The 27,082-nt window shown below is 41.9% G+C and overlaps 1 protein-coding gene across 10 annotated transcripts in view; it reads left to right on the forward strand.

Moving 5' to 3' along the window:
• Positions 1 to 27,082, forward strand: part of LOC146755455 (receptor-type tyrosine-protein phosphatase T-like) — a 353,697-nt gene that overhangs the window by 128,329 nt on the left and 198,286 nt on the right. For all 10 annotated transcript variants that reach the window (XM_085525430.1, XM_085525437.1, XM_085525436.1 and 7 more), the window contains one exon: positions 25,193 to 25,464. In XM_085525430.1, the coding sequence (XP_085381556.1) occupies positions 25,193 to 25,464 (272 nt within the window). The remainder of the gene's footprint in view (positions 1 to 25,192; positions 25,465 to 27,082) is intronic.

A 27,082-nucleotide genomic window follows, 5' to 3' on the forward strand; every position in this document is an offset into this window, starting at 1 on the left:
TTACTATCTTGTGTTCAGTTTGTATCCCATGTTTACTTAATTTTGTCTTCTGCCTGTTTGTAATGGGTTTTTTCTGTGTTTTTTTAAATTTTTTTTTTGTTTTTTATAACTGCGCATATTTGAGGTAATTCAAGTAATGAGAGAAATTGATACTTGCAGTATAAAAATGACTGTCCAGGTGTCTTGGATGGCATTGAAACCAGTTCTGGAAGTAAACAAGTAACATTCAGGATGTTAGTTCTTCTTCACCTGCAACTTATTCTGCATATCTTGTAGAGAAACTGATGCTTCAATTTACTGTGCCACCTGGACTCTTTTACTTTGTGCCTTAAGCAGAAAGACTCTGTACTCTCTGGAGCTTTGTTATACCTCATGCTGTACTTTCTGATGCATCAGCTCATGGAGAGAAGATAATGGCACAGAGTTGTTGGATTTTTTTTTTTCCATTCCAGTGAAAATGCTTTCATTTAATTTGTGAATGTTTCTGTCACTCCACTTAAAGCAATGTTCGTGTATTTGGTTTTGCACAAAAGGTGGAAACGCTGCCTAGTTTCTCTTCACAACCTCAGTCCTTGACTTCAGCAAACCATCAGAGGCTGAATTCCTCTTACAGCAACAGCTGCAGGAATTAGGAATTTTAGAGGGTCACACTTTATCACATGCAAGTACAGTGTGTCTTGCTTCACTGGAGCTGGACTATCGTAGATTTAATTGAACTATGTTGCCGTTGGGTTTTTTTTGGTTTTTTTTTTTTTTTACTGCTGCTTGGTCTCACTTTATTGGATATCTTAGCCATAGCTGTTAAAAAGCAACATTAGAGCTGAGCAAAAAATAAAATTGCAGAAGAACAAAATGTTACAGGAGGCAGATATCCATGTGTGTTTTATAGAAATAGGACTTAGGTTGCCAGAGGCGTTGTTTGTGACTTTATAGCCAAGTTGAATGCTCTAAACCATGTACAAAACTAAAAAGTGACATGATATAATGCAAGATTTAAAGATGTAGACAAGCACAGAGTTGTTTGTCTTGTCCTGAAGTGTAGAAAGGACCTGTGGTGTTTGTGGAAGGAATCACCTTGGATGGACATATTTAACCCTTAACAGCTTAATCTTCTCATGCTTTCTCAGCTGTCTCTGTTGAGACATGGGCTACATGACAAGTTTAATGTTTTAAACAGCTATTTAGAAATGTATTAGAAATTACTTGAGAAACTATTATGTAGGTTTTAGAACAACACCAGCAATACATGCCAGCAGTTGTTTTCAAATGGCCATTAAGCAAAACTTCCACGCTTGATCGCTCTTTTTTTGAGCTGACATGGTGCTTTTGATGTTGCTATGAGATGATGATGGTAGAGATACTTGCAATGTAGACATGCTGCTGTCTAAAATCCCTAAGGATTAGAAGAGCAGTTGAGGCCAGTTTCTTACTGGGTCTCTGTAGCTTGCTTGAGGCCCACGGCTTAAAGAGTCCTTGAAGCAGATTTTGCATTGAGCACTAAATAAAACATTTTCTGTCACTGTTTCAGACAAGAAATTCCTTAAAATAAAAATACTTCTAAATAATTTACAGGTTATTGAGGATATATCTTCCAAATTCAGAATGTTTACGAGTAAAATAAAGCACTAATCATACTAATGTTTTTAAATTGAAATTCTTTGAAGGCAGAGCTGTCCGCATACATTGGGAATATGGTTGCTGTGCTTTTGTTACCTATGCATCAGTGGTTATATATTTTTTTTCAGTTTGAGTCTGCTATTATGATGAGGCTTCTGTCTGTTTTCTTCATCTAAAGGAAAGGATTGGTTCAGAATATTGAAATACAGAGGTTTTGTTTTTTTTTTCCTGCAAATCTCTCACAACTGGTACAGTCCAATCAAAATCAGCTTTCACGCTGTGTCTGGTGTTGCTGCCAAAGGCTGCCTGCCCTGGGCTGATGTTGATGTTTCTCTTCCACTTCTGAGAGTGTTTGTCATATTGTCTCAATCAGGCCAAATGAAATACAAACTGGAAGCAAGAGAAAGATTGGGAAATCAGTTGTGGTGTGAATGAATATGTTTGGGGGCTCTTGGGGGCTGAAGCTTGGAGACTGGGGCAAATGGGTGCTATTGAGAACTGCATTGCCTACCTGGAGGAAAAAAAGAGCTATATGGTGTTTGCTATTTATGTTGGAAGCAGTTGTTCCTTGCTCATTAAAGGCTCAGTGATCTGATCCAGAAATAGACTTTGTTGCTTGGAGGCACGAGTTGTGATGAGTAGAAATGAACAGTGAGTAACCCATCAGCTGAAAAATGCCACAAACAGAATCCAAACTATTAGAAACCCCAAGAAAATTCATAGGTGTCAAGTTAGGTTTGTGAATAATTCATAAATAACAGTTTCCATGTTACAGAGTAAATCACTCAGGAAATTCTGCTCACCACCTTCTCATAGTAGTGACTTCTGAGCTAGTATAGTTGGTACGTTTATTATTTCTTTTGTTTGTTTCAAAACAATATCTTTATGATTAAGTTAGCTGAATAGCTGTGCCAGGATTGCAGCTGGCATCCATTCTGCTCTGCCAGCATTTCACAAGGAGCACCTCCATGACCTGTTGTTGAACAGGTGACCTAACAGGAAAAAGAATCTTGTTAATGACATGATAGCCTTTGACATTGCTTCCTCAAAACCCCACTTGCATGTGTGCTGAAAGAGCAGTGCAAAGCATTTCCAATCGTATTACAAGGGTTTGCAGAGCAGAATGGTGTGGAAAGGTGATCCAGAATGGGGAGCTGGTAAAAAGGGCTGGGATTCTAATGCAATGTTTCAGCGTTATTTTTCTGTAGACTTGCTCCCCTCTTTGAAAGACATTTCATACTAGTAGAATGTCAGTGATTTTATTCATTCTACCAAGCATATGATCACCCTTGCAGAGATCAATGTTCCTCTGACTAACAGTTTCATCTTTGCTTTGTTTTTGTGTCACTGCTATAAGCAGAACATCTGGCCTTATGGGACAAGGAAGGCATCTGGCTTTTTGGAAGAGGCAGCAGAACAACTCAGATTTTGCTGCTCTGAAAGTAATGCCTCCTGTTTAGTTCCATGGCATCTGCAACAGTTCCTCGCTGCCTTCCATCCCCCCTTCTTGGCTTTCTGTGCCCAGCGCTGAGCACAGGCCGTGCCCGCAGCCTGCCCTGGGCTGCTGTGTGCCCAGGCTCCTACCCAGCACTGAGACCTGGACTGGGCCCTCACCTTGCGGGGCAGTGCCATTCCCACTGGGGAGAGCAGAAGGGGACACGGGAGTCCCCAGGCAGACCCTCAAGTACCCGCATGGAGAGGCACAGACTGGTTTTGCTTTTTTAAGAATTGCTTAAGTTTTTATTGTTATTATTTTGTGTTGACCTTTTAAATCGGTTGTGGCCCATTGTTGAATCAAAAGTCCCAGTGGAGCAACTGCAGTGCACCTTGGTGCTGCACTTGAGCCCTTCTTCCCATCCAAAGCCAAGTCCTCGGCTTCTCCAAAGGAACAGCCGCCTCTGTAGCTTCTGTGCCAGCGCCTGGAGGCCGCAGGGAGCTCGGGGCCGTCCGCTGGACTCCTCGTGCTGTGGTGGTGCAGCAGCTGAGAGGACACCAGTCCCAGTCCTGCCCTCTTGTCAGGGCTCAGCTGGAGGCTGCAGGAAGCTGAAAGCCATCTGTTGGACTCCTTGTCTTGTCCCGGCGCAGCAGCTTCTAGGACAGCAGTGCCAGTCCTTCCCGTCTCCTCAGAGTTAGGGGAAGAAGAGGTGAGAGGTCTTGGGGAAGGCTGAGGATGGAGGGCGGGGAAGAAAGGGCGGCAGGGAGCAGCAGCTGGCGCAGGGGCTCTCTGGCGGATGGTGCCATTTCAACGCCAAGATGGAAATGGAGAGCCCCTGGTGCGCCGCCGATGGAGGTAGCAGCGTCGCCAGGCAGACACGATGTTGGGGTGCCTGCCCTGCCTCGATGGAGGTGGATCCACCTCCATGGGTTCCTCCTGCAGAGGGATGTCCACCTCCATGGTCTCGACGCTGCTCTCAGGTGGATCGACATCCATCGGCTCAGGTTTGCTGCTGCTCCCCTGAAGCCGCCGCTTCTTTGCTGGAGGAGGATCCATCCTCCTCCACGAGGGACAACTCGGAAGGGGGGAAATGACTTTGAGTTGCTCCTTGGGCCACAAGCGTGCAACCAAGTCGCGAGTCGACTAAGGACTGATGTTCTGTTGTCAGGGTCCCCGTATTTATAGCGGTTGTCAGGGAGGTGGTTTGTGACATCAGAAAGCTGTGGCAGTGTGACCGTTAGAATGTCCCATGGTGACCAAAACATGGCTGTGTTGGGCATGGGGAGGCAATGGCCTGAGAGCAGCCATAGTTTTCAATGGGGATGGAGTGTGCATATAATTTGAAAGATGAATAGAAATAAAACCAGCTCACAGTAATAAACAGACAAGCCAACAAACTTTGAGGCAGTGTGTGCTATTGAGATCCTTCAGTCATTTCCTTGAGTTCTGGGTACAGTGAAGCACATTTGAAACATTTATACACCAGTGCACACAGCAGGTGGAAGTAGGTAGAGCAGCTGGAAGTCTTGGCACTGTCCCATAGCTGCAGTGTCATTGGCATTAGCAAAATGTGTTGGGAAGAGCCCTGTGCCTGTTGTGTCATGATGGACGGTTACTGGCCCTTCATCAGCGACAGGCAGGGCAGTTGTGGGAGAGGAAGTGAAGTGTTGCCACCCTTCTGGGATGATGACACTGATGATGTATTCTTTAAGGACCTGAGAGTTACCTGTGCATCAGGTGCTCTTGTCCTTACAATGACTTCAACTTGCCAGATGTTAAGGGTGAATATGACACTGCTGGTATAAAACAAGTACAGGAGAGTCCTAAAAATGGCTTGATGGTAATTTCTTAGTACAGGTTCTATGGGAACCAATTAGGAACGGTGCTTGTAGATTTGTTGCTTTTAAACATTGAAGTTGAAGTTTCAAATCCTTGGTGGCTGGTGGGAATTTGTCACAAAACTTCAACCCAGGATATCAATACCACCAATATCTGCCTCTGATGTCCTGGGCCACATAATAAAATAGGAGGCCTTACTTTTGGAGCTGTTCTCATAGCTTGCATTGAATAGGATGAGCTTGGAGTGTGACCTTTGCTTCTGAAATCCTCTGCATCCTCTGGTAGCATGTCAGAACTCAAGAGTAAGCTGGTGATTAGATTTTTAACAGATAGGAGTTTAAGTCCTTATTAAGCTGTGTGGAAGATGTAACATGGCTGTATGCAGTGATATGACACGTAACCAGAATCAAGAGCATGGGGATCATTTTGTAACCTCTAATTCCTGAGGGAATCTCGAACACATCCTTCCAGCAAGCACAAGTCATGGCTGCTGTAAATACTAGGGTCTGCTTTGTACAAAGATTCAAGTAGTGCATAAAAGCATTCTGCAAATATATGTATTTTGTTACGTTAATCAGTGTGGAAGGTCGTTGTGTGTGTGTATGTTCCATGTGTTAACAAGGTGAGACAGAAGCCCCAAAGAAAATAGAAAATCAAGTCTATGAATTATCTTTTTGAAATTAGACAGTGTCAGCCTTGAAATTTCTTCTTGTAAATATAAATAATGGGACTTGGTTATTGTTATCCCTAATGATTTATTCATCAAGTAGAAAAATACCTGTATTGACAGTGCAAGATAAATCCATGCTTCTTCACAAACAGGTGACCTAACAGGAAAAAGAATTTAGTTAATGCCAGGATAGCCTTTGACATTGCTTCCTCAAAACCCCACTTGCATGTGTGCAGAAAGAGCAGTGCAAAGCATTTCCAATCGTATTACAAGGGTTTGCAGAGCAGAATGGTGTGGAAAGGTGATCCAGAATGGGGAGCTGTTAAAAAGGGCTGCGATTCTAATGCAATGCTTCAGTGTTATTTTTCTGTAGGCTTGCTCCCCTCTTTGAAAGACATTTCATACTAGTAAAATGTCTGTGATTTTATTCATTCTACCAAGCGTATGATCAGCCTTGCTGAGATCAATGTTCAAGTGGATAACAGTTTCATCTTTGCTTTGTTTTTGTGTCAGTGCTATAAGCAGAACATCTGGCCTTATGGGACAAGGAAGGCATCTGGCTTCTGAGAAGAGGCAGCAGAACAACTCAGATTCTGCTGCTCTGAAAGTAATGCCTCCTGTTTAGTTCCATGGCATCTGCAACAGTTCCTTGCTGCCTTCCATCCCCCCTTCTTGGCTTTCTGTGCCCAGCGCTGAGCACAGGCTGTACCTGCAGCCTGCCCTGGGCTGCCGTGTGCCCAGGCTCCTACCCAGCACTGAGACCTGGACTGGGCCCTCACCCTGTGGGGAAGAGCTGTTCCCACTGGGGAGAGCAGAAGGGGACACGGGAGTCCCCAGGCAGACCCTCAAGTACCCACATGGAGAGGCACAGACTGTTTTTGCTTTTTTAAGAATTGCTCAGGTTTTTATTGTTATTTTGTGTTGTCTTTTTAAATCGGTTGTGGCCCATTGTTGAAACAAAAGTCCTAATGGAGCAACTGCGGTGGACCTTCATGCTGCCCTTGAGCCCTTCTTCCCGTCTAAAGCCAAGTCCTCTGCTTCTCCAAAGGAACAGCCGCCTCTGTAGCTTCTGTGCCAGCGCCTGGAGGCCACAGGGAGCTCGGGACCGTCCGCTGGACTCCTCGTGCTGTGGTGGTGCAGCAGCTGAGAGGACACCAGTCCCAGTCCTGCCCTCTTGTCAGGGCTCAGCTGGAGGCTGCAGAAAGCTGAAAGCCATCTGTTGGACTCCTTGTCTTGTCCCGGCGCAGCAGCTTGTAGGACAGCAGTGCCAGTCCTTCCCGTCTCCTCAGAGTTAGGGGAAGAAGAGGTGAGAGGTCTTGGGGAAGGCTGAGGATGGAGAGCGGGGAAGAAAGGGCGGCAGGGAGCAGCAGCTGGCGCAGGGGCTCTCTGGCGGATGGTGCCATTTCAACGCCAAGATGGAAATGGAGAGCCCCTGGTGCGCCGCCGATGGATGTAGCAGCGTCGCCAGGCAGACACGATGTTGGGGTGCCTGCCCTGCCTCGATGGAGGTGGATCCACCTCCATGGGTTCCTCCTCCAGAGGGATGTCCACCTCCATGGGCTCGACGCTGCTGTCTGGTGGATCGACATCCATCGGCTCAGGTTTGCTGCTGCTCCCCTGAAGCCGCCGCTTCTTTGCTGGAGGAGGATCCATCCTCCTCCACGAGGGACAACACAAAAGGTGTGAAGGGACTTTATATGTTGCTCCTTGGGCCACAAGGGTGTCACCAAGTCGCGAGTCGACTAAGGACTGATGTTCTGTTGTCAGGGTCCCTGTATTTATAGCGGTTGTCAGGGAGGTGGTTTGTGACATCAGAAAGCTGTGGCAGTGTGACCGTTAGAATGTCCCATGGTGACCAAAACATGGCTGTGTTGGGCATGGGGAGGCAATGGCCTGAGAGCAGCCATAGTTTTCAATGGGGATGGAGGGTGCATATAATCTGAAAGATGAATAGAAATAAAACCAGCTCACAGTAATAAACAGACAAGCCAACAAACTTTGAGGCAGTGTGTGCTATTGAGATCCTTCAGTCATTTGCATGAGTTCTGGGTACAGTGAAGCACATTTGAAACATTTATACACCAGTGCACACAGCAGGTGGAAGTAGGTAGAGCAGCTGGAAGTCTTGGCACTGTCCCATAGCTGCAGTGTCATTGGCATTAGCAAAATGTGTTGGGAAGAGCCCTGTGCCTGTTGTGTCATGATGGACGGTTACTGGCCCTTCATCAGCGACAGGCAGGGCAGTTGTGGGAGAGGAAGTGAAGTGTTGCCACCCTTCTGGGATGATGACACTGATGATGTATTCTTTAAGGACCTGAGAGGTACCTGTGCATCAGGTGCTCTTGTCCTTACAATGACTTCAACTTGCCAGATGTTAAGGGTGAATACCACACAGCTGGTATAAAACAGGTCCAGGAGGGTCCTAAAAATAGCTTGATGGTAATTTCTTGGTACAGGTTCTAGGGGAACCAATGGGGAACGGTGTTTGTAGGTTTGTTGCTTTTAAACATTGAAGTTGAAGTTTCAAATCCTTGGTGGCTGGTGGGAATTTGTCACAAAACTTCAACCCAGGATATCAATACCACCAATATCTGCCTCTGATGTCCTGGGCCAACGTAATAAAATAGGAGGCCTTACTTTTGGAGCTGTTCTCATAGCTTGCATTGAATAGGATGAGCTTGGAGTGTGACCTTTGCTTCTGAAATCCTCTGCATCCTCTGGTAGCATGTCAGAACTCAAGAGTAAGCTGGTGATTAGATTTTTAACAGATAGGAGTTTAAGTCCTTATTGAGCTGTGTGGAAGATGTAACATGGCTGTAAGCTGTGATATGACATGTAACCAGAATCAAGAGTATGGGGATCATTTTGTATCCTCTAATTCCTGAGGGAATCTCGAACACATCCTTCCAGCAAGCACAAGTCATGGCTGCTGTAAATACTAGGGTCTGCTTTGTACAAAGATTCAAGTAGTGCATAAAAGCATTCTGCAAATATATGTATTTTGTTACGTTACCTTGGCTATTTCATCATCCTGAGCAAAGTAAGTGTTTTGGCATAGATATTTGTTGACTCCAGTAATTAAACAGCTGTGGTATGAGGAGTGAATTCATGAAATCCAAGCCCTGTCAGTGCAGCCACCTTTGACCAAGGTGCCTTGGTTCTGTTGTCTCCCCCGAATAGAACAGAATGGTTCAGTTGGCAGGGACCTACTTAAAAAGCTTCTTGGCCTCTTTAGGGATGAAACAAATTTGTGAGGGCATTGGAGTGTCTCTTGAATACTGACATGCCCAGGGCGTCAGCATCTCTGTAGGAGGCTTGTTCTAATGTTTGGCCACCCTTGTCATAATGGAATCTTTCCTTGTATCAGCTTTGTGTACTGAAAACTGTGCATTGTAGGATATAGTTCAAGAAGTTATTAGGGATAGTCTGGACTACAGTAGCTGAGAATAGAAAAATACAACATCAAATGTGTAGCTTCAGTACTACTTATGATTTATGGGAGAATGTTCACTGCAGCAGAGGCCTTTGCAAGCTGCCCTGGAGGCTGGGTGGCAAGGCCTGCCTTTCCTTGTCTTGACGTTCCCATGTCCTTCTGCATGTAATGCTCATCCACTATATGCTGAGGAAGGAAAACAATGTTTTAGAGAGTTATCTTTTCTATGAAAATCTGTTTTCGTGTTAGATATGGTTGGAAAATCAGCTCACTCTAATTCAGAAGGAATTCAGAAGGAGAGAAAAACTGTGTAATACATTTTCAATGGTCATGTTTGCATAATATATGCAATGCATAATCTTTCTTTCAGTTTTTTTCCTTAGGTCTTTGAGGTAAGCTTTTCTTCATGCTTTGGTGACTTCCATTGCTAAAAATGAGACAACACTTCTGGTAAAGGTTAAGAAAACCTTCAGAGCCTTATTAAGGCTTGTACCTTGACTGATCTGTAGAGCATCTTAGACGTCAAAGTAGTAAGAACATCTTCAAAAGATTGATGAGTAATTAAAATCCACGCCTTTTCAGAGCTGCAAATGCGTTGCTATACCAAAGGCTTTACATGCTACAAGCATGTCTACAATTGCCATACAACTGTGTGGTTTAATGCATGAAATCATGTCATGCAGCACATGTATGGGTTGAGAATGCAGAAATCAAGATGTACCAGGCTTTTGGAAATCATAATTGTTGTACTTCACATGATTTAAAGGTATCTGGAGCTGTAGGCAGCGTGAATGCCGTATTTAAAGTGCTGTGCTTTCACTGACATTGTCAGAGTTTGGTACAAATCCTTAGTTGTGTGTACCCTTATGGCACTGGTACTATCTGGAATTTTAGATACTTCTGGATATTTTATTTCTAGCACCATTGCATATGACATAGAGTCATTTGGTAGTTTCCTAAATGGAAAGAAGTTAAAATCTACTATTGTATTGAGCCATATTGAAAATACTACGGAAAAAATAAGTGTGCTCATGGCCAAGAGAATTAGAGTAAGATGAGCAATATATACCCTTCAGCTCTTAACAAACTGTTTGATAGGCAAATTGTTGCATGCTGAGTCTAAGCGGTTCTGTGAGCAGGAGGAAATCATCCTCCACTGTTCTACCAAATTAGCACCCTGGATGGAGGCTGTGTGAATGCAAAATAGAAATGGAGCAAATGATCTCAGTTCTTGTTAATTCCTTTATGCCTTATTGTAAATAGAACAACTAAAATCTTGAACTGTTTAAAGTAAAAGCGTTCTGAATAGAATACGTTAGGAGGAAATTAAAACAGGATGGAATTCAGAAAGATCTCTTGGAGGAAAGTTTGCACTCAGCATACGGTATGTGTTTCACAGCGCTGTGAAATCAGACTTTCATCAAGTTATCTATGTTGAAAATGTAAACCTTCAGCCTGTTACCAGTTTTAGTGGAATATGCTGAGCCTTTGCCTTACTAGGGTGAAACATAATTGCGTGTCCTCAAAGCACAAGCTGCAAGTGGTACACATTCAAAATGGAAAGATGTGTTTTAAATGAACTGTCTGTAGGTTTGGAAATGGGATTCTTCCTTTACAGTATGAGGAGGCAAAATAGCAAAGGAAATTGTCAGGCAGCAGGACTGCTCAAATTCCATTCCTCTGGGGGCTCACATCATGGTGTTCTGAATACCAAAAGTAAGAGGAAAGACTAAACAAATGGAAAAGAGCTTGGGGTTTGTGTTTATTTATTTATTTGTTTTTAAATGTAGTTTTTATGTTTATATCACAAGCAGCAGTTGTCTGTTTTGGGTACTTTTCCTCCCCAGCTGCTGAAAATGATACGGATACAGAGCCAATCTGAGCATGGACTGTGTTTTAAGCTGTTATCATTTTTACTGCTCTTCTAGACAATGTTTTTTTAATGTAGTATATTCTCTATTCCTTTCAGTTCAGAGCTGGGAAGGGAACAGCTCTGTGCGTGTAACAACACTGGGCTCTTGACGTTTGGTTGCAGTACCTCCATGTTGTTGTGTATCGCTGGCTCAAAGATGGTAAACTTCAGGCAGTATTCCACAGTCAGCTTTTGGGTACTGGGCTCTGCATTCCAGTGCGTCTCAGTGCTTTAACAAGTAACTACAGAAGACAGTTTAAATGCTCTTAAAAAATAAAACTAAAAACTGAGTAATCTTGATTGCTTGAGAAATGCATGTGCTATCCAAACACAATACCACTGCCTTGAAAAACTGATTAGCCCGATGATCCAATAGGCTACCTGTACGTACACTGACATTTAAAGGAAAATCTAATGGGTTTCATGAGGTTGCTCACCATGCTGCATTTTGTAGATCAGCGCTCCTTGTGAATGGCAGCTGTGAGCAAGCTAAGCAAGTTATTTCAATTGAGCATCCATAAAACCTCAAGAGTAGAAACACCGTTGCATGGCTGTCAGAAATGCTGAGCTTATTTTAACAATCGTTCCCCTGGGGTATGAACTTCCTAATTTATTCTGTAAGTCTTCACCTGTGGGTAGACTGCCATCCCAGTGCCTGTGGGCAGAATAATGCATGCTGACCCTGCTGTAGCACACATAGAGTTATGCTGCTTGCAGTCAAAGTGAAAGTGGCCTCTAGAAAGGGAAGAAGTCCTAAGATCCCTCTGATATTTTTACTATGTGTTTGCCTATGTAACTGCCTATGTTTTTGGATCATGTTATAAGCGTAAGTAATGCTAATAAATACAAGTTTAAAAGTGATACGTTTTATGTTGTACATGATCACCAGAGGAAAAAAAACTGACTTACGCATTTTGAGGCATTTTCTTATTTCTAAAATGGAGCAGAATGTGGATGCTAGAGAAATCTCCATCCCAAAATCTCTGCCAGGGTGTTGACTTGAGAGCTTCCTGCAGCTGCAATAATAGAGTTCAATATATTAAATCAGGAGGCATAGAAATAGGATTCCAGAGTACATTTCTGTAATAGAGATTAATGGGAAAACTGAAAGCCTGAAAGCTTAATTGTGTCCCCATGCTTGGAATGCTAGTTTGTTTGCATGAATTTGTGGAAATTCTAGTTAGCTCGGTGTAAGTCCTACAGAAATTGCTCATTTGTTTGCAAGGCCACGAGGAGCAATTATTTTTCAAAGATAGATAATCCTACTCAGAAAGATGCTTGTTAATAATTTGGCCCTGATCCTGATCGTGCTGAGTTCAGGAGGAGCTTTATTTGTCTGCTTCATTTAGAGCAGTATCAGAACCTGAGAAAACCGCTCAAGTATGTTTTAATTTGAGTTCTTTCTACCTAAAGTGTTTACAGCGTGCTCATGGAATGGTAAGGGGGAGCTTTGCCTATGGAAAAATCTGTTTCCTTTTGAACTCATGCCAGTACTGAAAACTTCCTTCATGTTCTAAAAATACAACTGAATTTTTCACTTTACCTCTTGGCCATCTTAAACGTTCTGCTGTAATTGCCCAGCCCTCCATTCAAGTCTCAATACTTATGTTGTTTCAAGGCTGTCTCGCACAGAGTTTTAGGTTTTTTTATCTTGCTGTTCCAATTGAAGAATTAAGAAGGGTTATGTGTAGGAAACCATGCTACTGTTTGTCCTTACACTGAAGTAAGTTTATTCAAGCGTTGCTACATTTGGTGGCATCTTTGAAGACTGAAAGTATGAACTAAGAGAGATTGTTAGGGCTGCCATGGAATAAAGCAAATAAGTCATAGAATCATAAAAGATGACTTGGTGTCATCTGCAAACTTACTGAGAGTGCACTCAATCCTCTCATCCAGGTCATCAATAAAGATCTTAAACAGGACAGACCACAGTACTGAACCCCTGGGGAGCACCACTAGTGCCTGGTCACCAGTTGGATTTAACTCTGTTCACCACCACTCTCTGGGCCTGGTGTTCAGCCAGTTCTTTACCCAGCAAAGAGGGTACTGATGCCAGCCATGGGCTGCCATTATCCTGAGTGGTCAGGTACCCATCTGCATCCAGTAAACGATGGAGATTCTCATTAGCCCTTCCCCAAGAATAGAGAACTCTACCATTGCGGGATTGCTCTGCATAAGACAGCTCCTGGCCTCCACATCTCCATCAGTTCTTCTGTTTGTGAACACCAGGTCTAGGAGTGCACCTCCCCTGGTAGGCACTCTTACCAGCTGTGAAGTTTGTCTTCCATAACTTCTAGAAGCCTCCTAGACTGTGGGTCTAGATTAATGTGCAGCGTTATATTTCCAGTATTTATCAGGGGAAGTTAAAGTCCTCAATGAGAACAAGGGCTGGCAATCATACAGCCTGTGCCAGCTGTTCACAGAAATGCCTTGTCTGTCTCTTCATCCCGATTAGGTTGTCTTTAACAGACCCCCACCTGGATGTTCGCCCTGTTGGTCTTCTCCTGGATCCTTACCCACTCAGATTCAATCTTATCATTGCTGTCCCTTTGAAGATAAAAATAACATTCCACTTTAAAAAATAATTAAATAATAAAAAGAGCCTATTAAGAATAACTTTGAGGTCTAGTACAGACACTTGAAATTGGGGTAGAAAGATAATTTCAGACTAAGGTAATAAGAGATTCTAAGTTTATTTAAATCTCCTGGCTGCGGGAATTGAGGACTGATGAGTCAGCTAGAATCAGAATATCAGTAATTGGGTTCTTTTTTAGGTACAGAAATCTACACTTCAGGTAACCTAACTGATTACTTTGCACTAGCATTATTTTTTTTTTTCTCTTGGGAGGTGTGGGGGGAGGTTTTTTTTCCTTCTTTGATTCTTGGTCAAACAACCACTTGTGGTTTTAGTAACAAACAAGAAAACTTCATAATTCTCTGAGGAATTTTTTAGGGGAAGGACTTGATTTGCTAATGTGCTTTTTCACAGCTGCTTAATTGGCTACTGAAGAGAAGAGCCAGGAGTCTCTTTCTTTAACATAAAGAAAAAGAGATGATCCTAGAAAGCTTGGAGGTAAAAACGATTAAAACAATAACAAATAGATGAATCCACTTAGGTGAATCCAGCATGACAGACTAACCAGCAGAGCACTATGACGTTCTAATTTACAGAAATTTCTTCAATGCCAGTGTAATAATGGATTAAAAACTGGATTTACCAGGGATTTCAAAGCTTTTGAAATACCTCCCGAGAGTTTATTAAATAAAGTAATCCTCATGGGAGGGTTAAAATTCTGTTTGGGATTTGAAGGCTACTGAAGATAGAAAATAGTCAAATGTGGCAGAAGGTTAACAAAGGATTGCCCAAATGACTTTCCTAATAGCATATTAAACTGCATTCTGTAAGAGGAAGCGAACAATTAAATAAGTAGCATGGCACTGACTGCAAAATTTGTTGAGAACTGTGAGGAACTTGAGCTGAAGGAAGAGCTGGCATACTTGGGTGTTTAGAGGCTCTGAGGATTTCTCAGCAAAGTTATGAACTATTTACGTCACATTCTGAACATCTCTGTTTGTGTACATTTAACCCTTCTGTCACTTCTAGCTCCATGTGTTTAACCAAAGTGCCAGGACTTGGTGCAGTGTTTGTTATGTGGTTGCTAAATAATGCTCTTCATTTAAGCGGGGTCCCGGTGGCGTCAATTCATGGCTACATTAACCAGTTATTTTGGTGTGGCTGGTACAACATTTGAGTTACCTTCTGGGGATAAAGGTGGATTTAGGTTATGTCAAAGAACTTAGCAGGTAAAATATTGGAAGTTTTCACCCAAAAAGTGGTATAAACTCAGTCTGTATCACCTGCGGAGCTTGGAATGGATGTTGCACAGCCATGTTTCTCAGCAGGGAAGAGCATGGCCAGAAAATGTGATTCAGTTAATGCTATTAATTTCTAATCAAAATCTAACATTGTGTGTATAACGCTATTAGGTTCTAAATGAACTGCAGTCCACAGGGCATAAATGTATACACACTTTTGGGCAATTTAGTAAAAATAAATAAATTCACACAGGCGTCCAACTGGGCTCCAAAAACCACATGTGAATAATAGCCTCTGTGGATGTTAATAATCTTGTTGCTGCTTACTATCAAAAAGACCATGAAGTGAGTCATGATCAACTATTGCAAACTATGCACATTGAGTGTGCTGAGCGTACTTGTTTGACTAAAGCACAGGGATGTGTCCTGTGGCTCAAAGGCAGCTTCTTTTAAGCTACTCAAAGAAAAGCTTTGTTATTGAGTACAGCTGTCAAGTTGAGTAAAAATGTTTGTCAATATTCAGTAACTATTGGGCTTTTACTTAGGCTTCTGTGTAGTGATTGATCCAGTTCAGTAATCGTTAATTGCAACTGCATGGTTTGGGACTTTTTATGAGCACAAATATTGCCTTGTGTTCTGAGCCAGCCACCTATTCATCCTGTTACTGAGAAATGTCTTCTGCTTGGATTAAACTAGTATTTTATTGTGGAGAGTTTAAACCTTCTCTGAATGGTAGTGTTAGTCAAGGCAGTATTTCATTTTCTCTTCCTGAGGCATAAATAATGTTCAGCTAGAAAATGACCACCCTAAGAGGATAACATGCTTGGAAATGAGGATGGTGACTCTTCTGCTTAGGTTGCTGTAATTGTACCAGGGGTTATGATAGGCAAACAAACATTGCCTGTTTAAAAGAAAAAATCTGGTTTAATTTAGTTCCCATGGGAATGAGCAAATCACAGTGATCACAGCTGGTAAAGGTGTGGGCTGAAATGACTGAGGCTCCTTTTTGCTGTGCCAATACGCCTCCACAGTGGCCTGCATGAACCTCTGCTTTTGCAGTTTAGAGCTGCTCCTTTTGAGAAATTCTTGCTCTGCCATACAGTGTGGTGACTTGTGAGATGGGCTTCATTATTTTCTGAATTCTCTCTGCCAAACTCCATCGTTGGCTGCACTGCAGTAAACCCAGAATAGCATCACTGACTTAACAGCAATTAACACTTTCTGTTAAAACCAAGCTCCGTGAAGTTGGGAGTTTGTTACAAAAATAACTCACCAGCCAACCTTTGTCATATTCTGAGTTGAGAGTTGTGGTGCTGATCTCTTAAGTGTGTAAATAAGTGACCATATGGTCAGAACTCTGTTACGTAAAAACAAACTCCTTAAGAAACAATTCCTCTTCAGACATTGTTTGCTGCAGTTGCCTTTTGGCATTGCATTTAATATGTGTTTTCTGTCACAAATACAGACGGTAATAATCTCTCCGCGGTTGCCTGGTGAATGTTACATAGACAGACATATGGAAGTTTTACACAAGTTGCAGAGGCCGTAAAAGTTGGCCAGCAATGGAGCTGCATGCCTGCTAATGAGGTATTTGGTTCTGGCTGGCGTACAACACACTTCTTATGCTTTGGAATGACATAATAAATTATTTAGCCATTTGTCTTTAATGATTAAGCAAAGATAGAATCCAGTGTATTGAAAATAAGACTGTGCTTGGATTACTTGGAATCTAGTACCTTCTAATAGACTAATAGTTTTGCTAAAATACTTCTGGTAGCCCTCATGCCAACTCCAAAGGTTATTCCAAAGTTCCTTTTGGAAAATACACAAGTGTTGAGGTCCAACTTGCATGGCCATTTAGAATTTTTATGAATTGCAACAGCAAGAAAGCCAGGAGTCTATGAACATGTGCTCCAGATGGCTGTCTTATGGGGCACTGGAAACAGGCAGTGGGTTTTGTCTGATGCAGAGTTAGGTGCTGTGGAGCATCTGAGAACCTTGAGCTCCAGCAGCAGGGTAAGTGTCTGGTGGTGTTCCATCTCAGTGGCCTTTGATGAGTGAAAGTAAAGTAAACTAAACCAAGCCGTTCTGTGAACCTTGAGCCATCCATCCGCGCACCTCTCAAATGAGGCTGCATCTAACAGATGTCTGCTGCATACTTGAAGAATGAGGCATAACGGAGTTTGCAGTCATCTTTTAGAACGTGTGTAGAGGAGAGAAAAAATGTGTTCAGAAGCAAACCAGAAATGAGAAACACTGTAAATACAAAGTAAAAGTAGAGAATAAAAGTGTATTCTAAAGAGGGGCTGTTGTTTTTGAATGACTTTGACTGGTCTGACATTGTATCTGAACAGTGCAGGATAGTTGCTCTGTGCGGGTAGTTACAGTTGTTATATCATGTCTGTTGGCCGTTACTTGTATATGAAACATTCAGACAAAACAGCTTTCAAAGCCAGAAAGAAATTATGTTCCTGGTTTAGTGCATACTGTGTCTGTTCAGGCGTATCAAAGCCTGTTGCCATTGGCTGTCCCAGTCCAGAGGGGCAGCAGAGCTTCCCTTTGCCTTGCTGCCCTTCCTCCAATAAGAGCTGATGTAGCATTAGCTGTAATGTACTCATTTAATTCTTTAATGACTTGTAATCAACAACTGAAAACATGCTTTCCTTGAGCCTTGGTTGGAGAGACCTTTATTTTTAGCCATTGAGTTGTAATGAGATGGGGAATTTTATTTTTAAAGTAAGTTCCATATTTGTAAGCAAAGCTATGAGGTGCACGTTCTAAACAGCAATTACTTGTTCAGAAAAATCTGTACTGACTGCTACCTCTGAACTCATTTGTTGTTGGCATTTCCTCACGAGAGCGTTCTTTAGCATCTGTCTGTAAATTATGCTCATTACACAAGCATTTGCATGCCTGGAACCTAAATAAATGGTCAGTGTGTTTTCAGAGAGTGGGTCCGGGGGTTCTACACTGAAATGCTGCGTTTCCCATGAGTGAGAGAAGCACTTGGCAGCAGCCAGTTGGCCATGGGTTAAATCAGGTGAAGAAGATATTTAGTATTCTGCTGAACTCTGAGCCTTCTTGGAACTACATTTGCAAGAGGCTTTGAGGCTTACTAATGTCCCTACAACTCATTCCTGTGGGCCTCTCTTTCAAGGCTCAGCTGTAATAAAGCTCTTGAGTGCTGAGAACAAGATTTGCAATGTCTTTAAACATAGATATTATGCTGAGTTACGGCTATTCCCTCTATTTTGCTTATTTGCCCATTTAATAACCTATGCCTTATTAAGTGTTTAAATCAGTTCTCTACATTTTACCAAAGTGTTAAGGTAGTAATTGATAGGATGAATAGTAATCAAACTACTGGAACTGAAAATCAACAATAACTCCTCATGGTTTTAGTGTATATTTTCATGCGATTTAAAAAATGATGATGCAAACAAGAAGGTATAATTAAAATCAAAGAGACTTCTGATCTTTTGATTGTAGAGACACGTGTTTATTATTACAAGATTCATTTATCTGATAAACTGGGGTAACTTCATTGCTAATGGATCCTTTTTTTGCAGTACTGCAAAGCAATTCATACTGTATTTATAAATAATGGAATAAGGACAGTCTCAAAGCATGCTACAGCAGTGACCTTAGCAACAATGAATGAAGGCAGTGAATCCATTAAAAAGTTGTTCGCCATTGAGATTTATAGAATAGTTTGTGATTCCACAGCACTGTTTGCTTCTCAGGAACAGGCTGATGGCTGTGACAGTCACTCTTTCAATAAATAAACATTTACAAAACATGGAAAGACAATTCTGAAGATGACTGTGGAGCATTGCGGTACGCAGAGCATTTGTAAGGTACATGTAACACATGAGCGATGGCTTTCATCTGGGGTCTGATACCAAGGATTTTTGCTTTGTAAATTAAAATTTGAGGGAAAGAGGTGATTGGAGCACAGATGTTATTCCAGCAAACACCAGCTGCCAGTGTTCTTCCTCTGGTTGATGATGGAAGCAACTTGCTTGTGAGGCTTGAGTGGTAAGCAATAGCACTGGACAGCATTGTGCACCTTCAAGTGTGAAATTTTATCATGAGTCTTTGTGATAAATCATCCCTATTACAGACCAGGGCTGTTAGATGGCACTGCTTTCAGGATTCATCTGATGGAGGCTTAGATCGAGGTTCTTTGGTTATCAGAGTTGTAGTTAAGTATCACTACTGTGTTTGTGCTCCATACAGATGTTAGTTAACCTCTAAGTGCTGATCTTCCACTGCATCTAGCAGTAGTTTGGGTACAGGTATACCTGCATTGAGTGCATAGCTGCTTGGGACTGCTCTGGGCTGGTGGTGAGGCCACAAAGTCCCTCTGCTAATAAGAGACCCTGCTTCAGAAGGGTCAGTGAGGCGACAGTGCCACAATCTTCACATCCTTTCAATGAGTACAGCAAATATTTGTAGTCGCTGAAGCAATATGTAATCAGTCTTGTTTCCAGAGAAGATTTATCTTATAAAAACCCTCAGCAACATAATTCTTTTCACGACATAAATATCCAGAAGAAAACGTCTTTACAAATAAAGGCTGTCTCTTTAAAAAATATTTTCCTATTATCCAACAGTTTCCCAAGTGAATGAATTGTCCTCATGAATTATATGGGACTGAACTTGCAGTTTATATTCCTGTTTATCTGTGAATCAAGCTCTTTCTTATTCCATGGCAGATTAATTCAGTGTGGCCCACATTTGAGAGATAAAACCCACGGGTCTGATTTTGTCCTAATATTTGAAGAAGGGATAGCAGCTATGAGATACGCCTTGTTTAATTCTGAGTTTGTACAAGCGCTGCTCGCTGTGGTTCATCAGTCAGGAGAAGAGATTTCTGAGCCTTCTTCAGCTGTTATTACATGTAGCTGAGAAGGGCAGGGGTAGAAAAATGAGGAAAGTACAATGGTAACTTTTTGTGAAGAAGAACTGTGAATTTCATGGTTTTAACTTTAAGCAATTATATGGAAATACTTTCTTTCTTTTTTGGTTTTGTAAGATGTGAAGTTACCAGAGCTCTCTTGGTCCTGTAATTCAACTGCAGAAGAAGTGCTATGAAACTACGGAGACCAGAGTCAGGACAAAGCTTCATGTGTTTCCAGGTCAGGGTGTTGTTATGGTCTGGGCTGGTGGTGGTAGCTGTGGAGGTGTGCACTGGTTGGCTGGCAGTAATTGGTGGCATCTCTAGTTTGGCATCAAACTATGGGAACAGTTGATACAGTCAAGGGTAGGACCACCATCCAGAGGGGTAGAGGCAGGCTGGAAGAAATACTGTGAATGTGGACGTAGACTAGTCAGGTAGAGGGCAGCCTGAATATAAGTCATCAGCATGTTCTGACTGCTGATGCCATCCTGGGCTGTATTAACAGGGACCTAGCCAGCAGACAAATAGAAGTGGTCCTTCCTTGCTTGCCACTCATTAGATTGCCTTTAGCCTATTGTGTCCAATTTCGGGTGCCCCAACATCACAGACTCTGATGAAAGGGAGGGAGGAAAGTGAAGGCCACCGAGTGAGTGGTCAGGGCAGGAGCCAGCACCCTGGGACAAGAGGTTGAGGAGTGATGACATTGTTCAGGCTCGGGCAGGAAAGATTTGGGGGGGTCCTGGGAGCAACACCTCAGTGCCTCCAGGATGGGGTAGAGTCATTACTGCACTGAGTGGCTGGAGGGTGAGAGACAAGGGGTATGGGCTGAAATGAGAGGTTATAGGGGTGACAAAAAAACAACCTGAGGGCAGCCAAGTACTGGAGCAGGTTATCCAGAGGGACTGGACCATCTGGGAGGCTTTAGAGAGTCAGTGGGGAGAAGAGATGACCCTGCTCTAAGCACAGAAATGGACTAAATATGATGCCTTAGATATTACCTGAGGCCCCTTCTGACTGAAATTATTTCAGGTTGCTTCATTCCATGCTAACAGGGTCAGGTGTCAGGCCCTTCCTTTTTGAGGGTAGAGTTGTTCTTTGGTAACCAGAAGCACTGTGTCTGAAAAAAAAAGTGCCTGTGCTGTGATGGAGCTGCTGGAAAAGCAGATTGATGTACTGGGAGAAAGAGTTTGCTGTTTCAAAGAAAGTTCTGTACTTTCTGATTTGGGTTCTCAGGGTTTCCGAAGGCTGTTTTTGCAGTTGAGCATTTTGACAGTTTTCTTTTCAAGTTTACATTCAGTCTTTAATGGTTGCTGTAATTTTACTTTTAAACAGCGCAGTTCTTCAAAGGCAGCAGTGAAAGAGCATCAGCTGAGGTCTGTCTGGTGATCATGAGGGGTTCTCAGTGGCTCATTTCTTCAGCTGTCATTTGTCAGAACACACTCATGTAATCTTAATGAACAATGTGCAAAGCCATTAAAAACTCAATTACGGCTTTCTTTTTTACTGCAGACGTGAGAAAATGCAATCATAAAGTGCTGATGTGTAAACACAATAGCCACCATCTGCTACAGAGCAGCATTTCAGCTCAAAAAGAGGGTATATGTTGCAGATGCATCAATAATAGGAAGCTTATCAAGGCATCATTATGCACCAAGCAGGGGAAAAATTGAAATTTATGGCCAGCTAGAGAGCTCTTCATGGTTTAATTCCCCAATTTTCGGTGGTATGTTTAATAACTATAAGAGAGTGCCTTTTTATGTTCACTGTCATTTGAATGGATTTTTAAAAATGAATTTATTTACCATCTTTCTTTTCTCCATGCTTTTGACTGATCTGAACGCAGCACATTTGGTTTTAGTTATTCAGGAAGGTGGCAAAGCCAGCAAGATATTAACTGATGTAACCTGTTGGTTCAAGAGCACTAAATTTAATTGACCTCATATTCAGCTCCTTTAATGAGCATTTACTTCTGTGTCCAATAGAAACAGAACAACCCAACAACTTTCACACAGCAGAGATCATTTCTTCTCTTCAAACTTTCCCATTTCAGTGTCTATTTGATGACATTTGAACTTTCCAGATGGAGGTAAACAAAAACAGCACTCAGTGTTTTTTTCTGCTCTCATTACTGTTCAAAGTCAGTCCAAATCAGAGTTTCTTCAAGGAATCTTTTGTTTTATACACATTCATGCCTGGAGAAATTTAAATAGGTTTTCAGTCATTCATTGATCAATAATTTCTGTTTGTGACACGTTAATGCATTCCCTAGTTCTTTATATGAGTGAGAAATGTGACAAATGGCTTGTTGGTGCCAGACCCGCTTGTACCTCTTTTATTTGCACATACAGGCCTATAAATTCAAAAGAAGTCCCATCAGCTTCAATTCTGCGCTCATGTTAAAGAAGTCTGTCAGGCTCTGAATCGCAATGTGTCAGTTTTTATTACAGCTAATAAGGCAAAACACGCTTGTCCTTAAAAGGCTGTTCTGAACTCTGTTTGTTTGTTTACTTATTGCTGATCTCAGAGCTACTGGTAAGCAATGCGTCCTGCCCAGAAAAGCTTTAGTGGCATGGACAGGTAGTCAGTGCATCCCAGCTGCTGGTCCAGGAGCACACAGAGCAACCTTTGGAAGGTCCTTGAGGGTAGGGGATGGGTTATGCATTCAGGTTCACAGTGCAAGAAGGGAAATGAGAATCACATACAGCTAGGTTTGTTTGGAGGGTAATTTGTGGTAGAGGGTATAAATTATTCACAGCAGTGAGATTTTGTGAGATAGCAACGTTCTTGTACCCACTGTCAGTCATGGCATGGGTGAAGTTTAATAATATCCCCTCCTAAGGGCAGGCTTGGGGTGTTGAGCACCAACTTGACCTGGCAGGAAAAGACCTTCCTAAGGCAGCTGCTATTTGAGGTCTCTGTGGAAGTAAGAGCAGGTAGAGACACCAGATGGCACAGTTAAAGATGGGAGCAGCACCAGTAGTGGAATTTTTTTTTATCTTTTTCACAATCATGTAAAACAGTCTCTCCCCTCAGGACTTTACTGGAGACAGTTATGATCTTAGAGCCTTTTCTCTTGTATTTCTAGGCATGCTATGGGGTGTGGGTTTTTGTTTCTAAGGCATCCAGAAATGAGAACCAAGGCTGTGAATAACATGCAAATGGCAATGATTTTTTTTTTTTTTTTTTTTTTTTTTGGTAAGGCTATTCTTCCCATAACGAAGGCTGATTATTTTATTAAGTGTTTTTTTGCTTGATGGATATTTCACTCACTCACGTTGTGTCAGTCTCTATGTACAGGCTCTATACTCCAGAGTTATTGTACAAAAGGCCATTGTCGTTCTGCAAATAGGGTATAATTCATTTTTGGTGGGTGTCAAAAACTAAAATTGTAATTATTGCTTTGAACTTTTACTAAAAGCTGATGTTTTTCTCCCAGAGGAATGCTCCTTATTTTCATACGTGAATCTGTAAAAGTGAAATCCTCCTTAAGTCTTTCTATCATTGAAACGCCTGCCTGATGTAGTACAGTTCAGGACCCTGTTGTGCTGGGCACTGTATAGCTTCAGAGTAGATCTTTAGGGCAGGGATCCATCTACTATCCAAATAGATAAGGATTTCCAAATAGGGAAAGGATGAGGAAGACACCCAGAAGTGAAATGATGTGTGCTAAGATCTGATCAAAGATGGAACAGAAATGAATGACCTCTTCTTTACTGAATGTTTGCTTTGGCTGTAGCATCACCCCTGTATCTTACCTGTTGGAAACTGTGCTTCCTGGTCATAAATTATCCCAGGTGATACAGTCTGAGCCCAAATCTCAGATTGCCACTATTTTAGTTTATTTGGGTGGATCAGAAGATTACTGCAGCACTCAGTGAGAAACTAACTGACGAAGGGGGTTTTGAGTTTGACTGAGAGCAGGAGTGAATCAACAGAGAATGTTTATCAGTCTCACCTTACAGACTTTGATTATTAGAGAAAAAATTGAAGGCTTGGATTCAGCTTTTCTGTTTCTTGAGCTCTTTACTGTGAATTTGGAATCTCTGGATTGGGGGCCATTGGGATTTTTAACCTATCCAAATGAAAGATCGGATCGCTAGAGAGCACCTTACTGTAGCTTTTTTGCTTGTACCGCCTCATCCCCAGCTGTGCCTGCACTGTGCTCGAGTTTTCCAAGGTCTCAGGAGCGTGTGTGATTTCTTGTGAAAGATGCACTTTCTTCTGCATCCGTGCTTTGCAGTCCTTTACAAAATGTATACACATATCACATAAACAGAAACAAACCAACAAACCACCAAAAGCAGTTTTGTGTGAGGAAGTGGCTGGTATCTGGTGGCTTAAAAGAAAATAAAATAGAATATGTATGGCTGTCCACTGGACAAAACTGATCAGAATGTTTATCTGGCTCATCTGAGTGTCTGTCAAACTGCTGTGGCACGGAATTGGGGAAGTCAATAGGTTAGAAGTGAGGCAAGGCTTTTCAAACACAGTGTGCTGTGAACTGCAAGAGGCCAGTAGAGAAATACATTTGTAGCATGACTTGGCAGCTGCAGCAGGACTCTGAATGTCAAGAAGGCTGCATTTGATTAAAAATTATTATGCCTAGCTGCTGACACATAGATTTTTTTTTCCCCCGGATCTTGGTATTTTCTTCAGCTTTTTCTGTGAGTGTCTGCACACACATAAAGCAGATCCCTTAAACAGAATTGAATCAAATAACTCTCATAATGTTTTTTCTTATTGCTAACATTTGTCACCTTGATGCATCTGTAAAGAGATGAGTTGAGACACAATGTGCTGTAAAATAACTGCTTGATGAATCAAAACATGAGTTCAACATCCAGTGCCATGCTTAATATGATGCAAGCTTCAGGGTTAACAAACTCATAAATTGCCTTAGTATAGATTTCTCTCCTAAAATTCAGCCGGTCCTTCCCTCCTAGAAGTGTAATTGTCCTTGTTGCTGTATTGCTAGTTGAGATGTTGCTCTTGTGCTAACAAGCCTAATTCATCTAGGCTCTGTACACTGGGTTTTCTTAACACCTTGCTGCTTTCCAAAGCTTGTACCACCAAGATACAGTGTTCCCGGGTACAGATTGGCACTAAGGTGGTAGAGACCATGCAGGCAAATGCCAGCTGAGAATGTGATCTTTTATAGCATTCTTTTGTGTTGAATGTGCCTTTGGGAAAGTAGGTATTTGGGGCTGTACGCTGTAGGAGAGCCCTGTGGCTTCTTGGAAGGTAAATATGACTTTGTTTAGGGTGACTCTTTTATTGCAGTGTTATAAAACAATAAAAGCAAAGTTGTATTTATAATTTCTAAGTTATCTAATTAAGGCGGTTATAGCTGGCCTTGAATCTATTTGTATTTATACCCTGTAATTTAGATCTCCTTTCTTTTCTGTTACCTAACAACTAGCATAAAATAGCTAGTTTGAGTTCTTAGGAGGAACTGTTTTGTTTGCTGGCTTCTAAAGGAATCATTGACTTTTCTAGGGAATCTGCTTTAACTGAAAGAGCTCAGCAGATGTTCAGTATTCATTCTTTTTTCCCTTGTCTGTGTACAGGCTCCTTCATGATGGTGAACAGCTCTGGACGGGCATCCGGGCAGAAAGCTCACTTACTTTTGCCCACGTTGAAGGAAAATGACACACATTGCATCGATTTCCATTATTACTTGTCCAGCAGAGATCGTTCGAGTCCTGGCTCTCTGAATGTCTACGTGAAAGTGAACGGAGGACCACAGGGCAATCCCATATGGAATGTCTCAGGGGTTGTAACAGAAGGATGGGTGAAGGCAGAGCTTGCCATCAGTACTTTCTGGCCGCATTTTTATCAGGTATGAGTTCACAGTATTTCTCTGTCTGTTTCCATTGAGTGTCTGGCTGGGTGTGAGCTATGAGCTGTTGTTAGCAATAAGTCTTCTGAAAATTAAATACAGCTTTTTTTCCCCGCATTTTTTTTTTTTTTCATCAGATAGAGTTTTCATATGACAGTTTTATAGCAAGAGATGATAGAGACATCTTGACTTAATTCTTCTCACCCTTTTTCTTTACATATGTTCTCAGGTCACAGAGGAAAAGCTGGGCAGGTGAAGTAAATTATTGGAAAGTTAGAACCCACTTATGTATCATGAAATATGCATGTAAACGGACTTGGATTGGCACTTCCCATGCACACAATGGACTCATATACTCCTTGTTAAGCAGTGAAGACATGAGAACTCTTATCTTCTGATTTTTATCGTTTTACATTCAAGGGAAAAAAAACAGTGCCTGGGAGGTAATTGCACCCTACACCTTGCAGGAAAAGGAGAAATACATATTATAGTGTAAGAAAAAAGAGCATGAGTGAGATGGGAATTACAGTAAAAGAAACTATGAAAAGGCATTGAATGCTCTACGGATAGAAAACAGTAGGAAGAAAAGCTTTTTTTTTTTTTTTTTTAAATAACTGGGTAGTAGGTCTGTAAAATCTGAGCTAAAGTAGAACACTTTAATGTTCTGCCTCCAAAAAGGAGCCAAGGATTTCAGCAGAATAGATAAGAGCACACTGTACAGGGTGAAGGGGAATATGGGATAAAGAGATGCAAATGCACTGGAAGTGGTGTTTTAAGGGCTGTGCACAACTTGTCACTCGCTCTGAAATCATATTAAAGTGATCGATACTACTTTCATATTAACATCAACCAGAATCTGCTTCGTAGTAGGTGCTGTACAGAGAGAACAGAAATGATCTTTCACCCAGGTAATCAGTGCTTGAAAAACCTGGAAAAGACAGTCTGATCTCAAACTACGAGATCCAACTGTTAGATATACCAATACCAGACTTCCTGAACCTCATTACATCTTTTGCAAGTTTTTTTAGAGGTCAGGTTTGCTTTTCCCGAGGAAGAAAATCCTTTAAATCAAAGAAGAATTTTGCACCGCTGTGCAAAAACGAAGAGCCTAAAGGCAGCAGTGACTGCCTGGGAGTGGTTCCTGCCCAGAAAATGCAAATGTTCTCTCTCTTTTTCTCTCCCTCTCCTGAGCCTCACCTTTATGATGGATAAAGTTCTAATTTCCCTCTGCTAAAGTATGGCTCTTAAAATGTTGTCAGGGATCTGATAGTCTGCTCTGTCCTTGGTCCCTAATTTTGTCCATTGGTTTCTGCAATCTAGTGACTCTCTATGTTTAAGGAAAAAAAGAAAAAAAGAAAGAAAACTTTAAGCTCTCAAAAGTGGGGGGGAAATGCAATCATGGAATTTTATCAAAATTACTGTTGGTTACATCGTAACACTTGTGGCTGAAGGAGTCCAGAGGTGGCATGGTGATAAAAACTTCTGTGTACCGATGCCTGGGGAACGTCTCATTGACACTCACAATCCAGATTATGCTGTGAGAGTGTTATTTGTCAACTTTAAATCAAAACTGCACGCCGGGAGAACAGTTTGTGCAGAAGAGGCCTGAATGGATATT

Source organism: Coturnix japonica, chromosome 32 (assembly GCF_054131305.1).
Source record: "Coturnix japonica strain WE chromosome 32, WE-NBRP24, whole genome shotgun sequence".
NCBI lineage: Eukaryota > Metazoa > Chordata > Aves > Galliformes > Phasianidae > Coturnix > Coturnix japonica.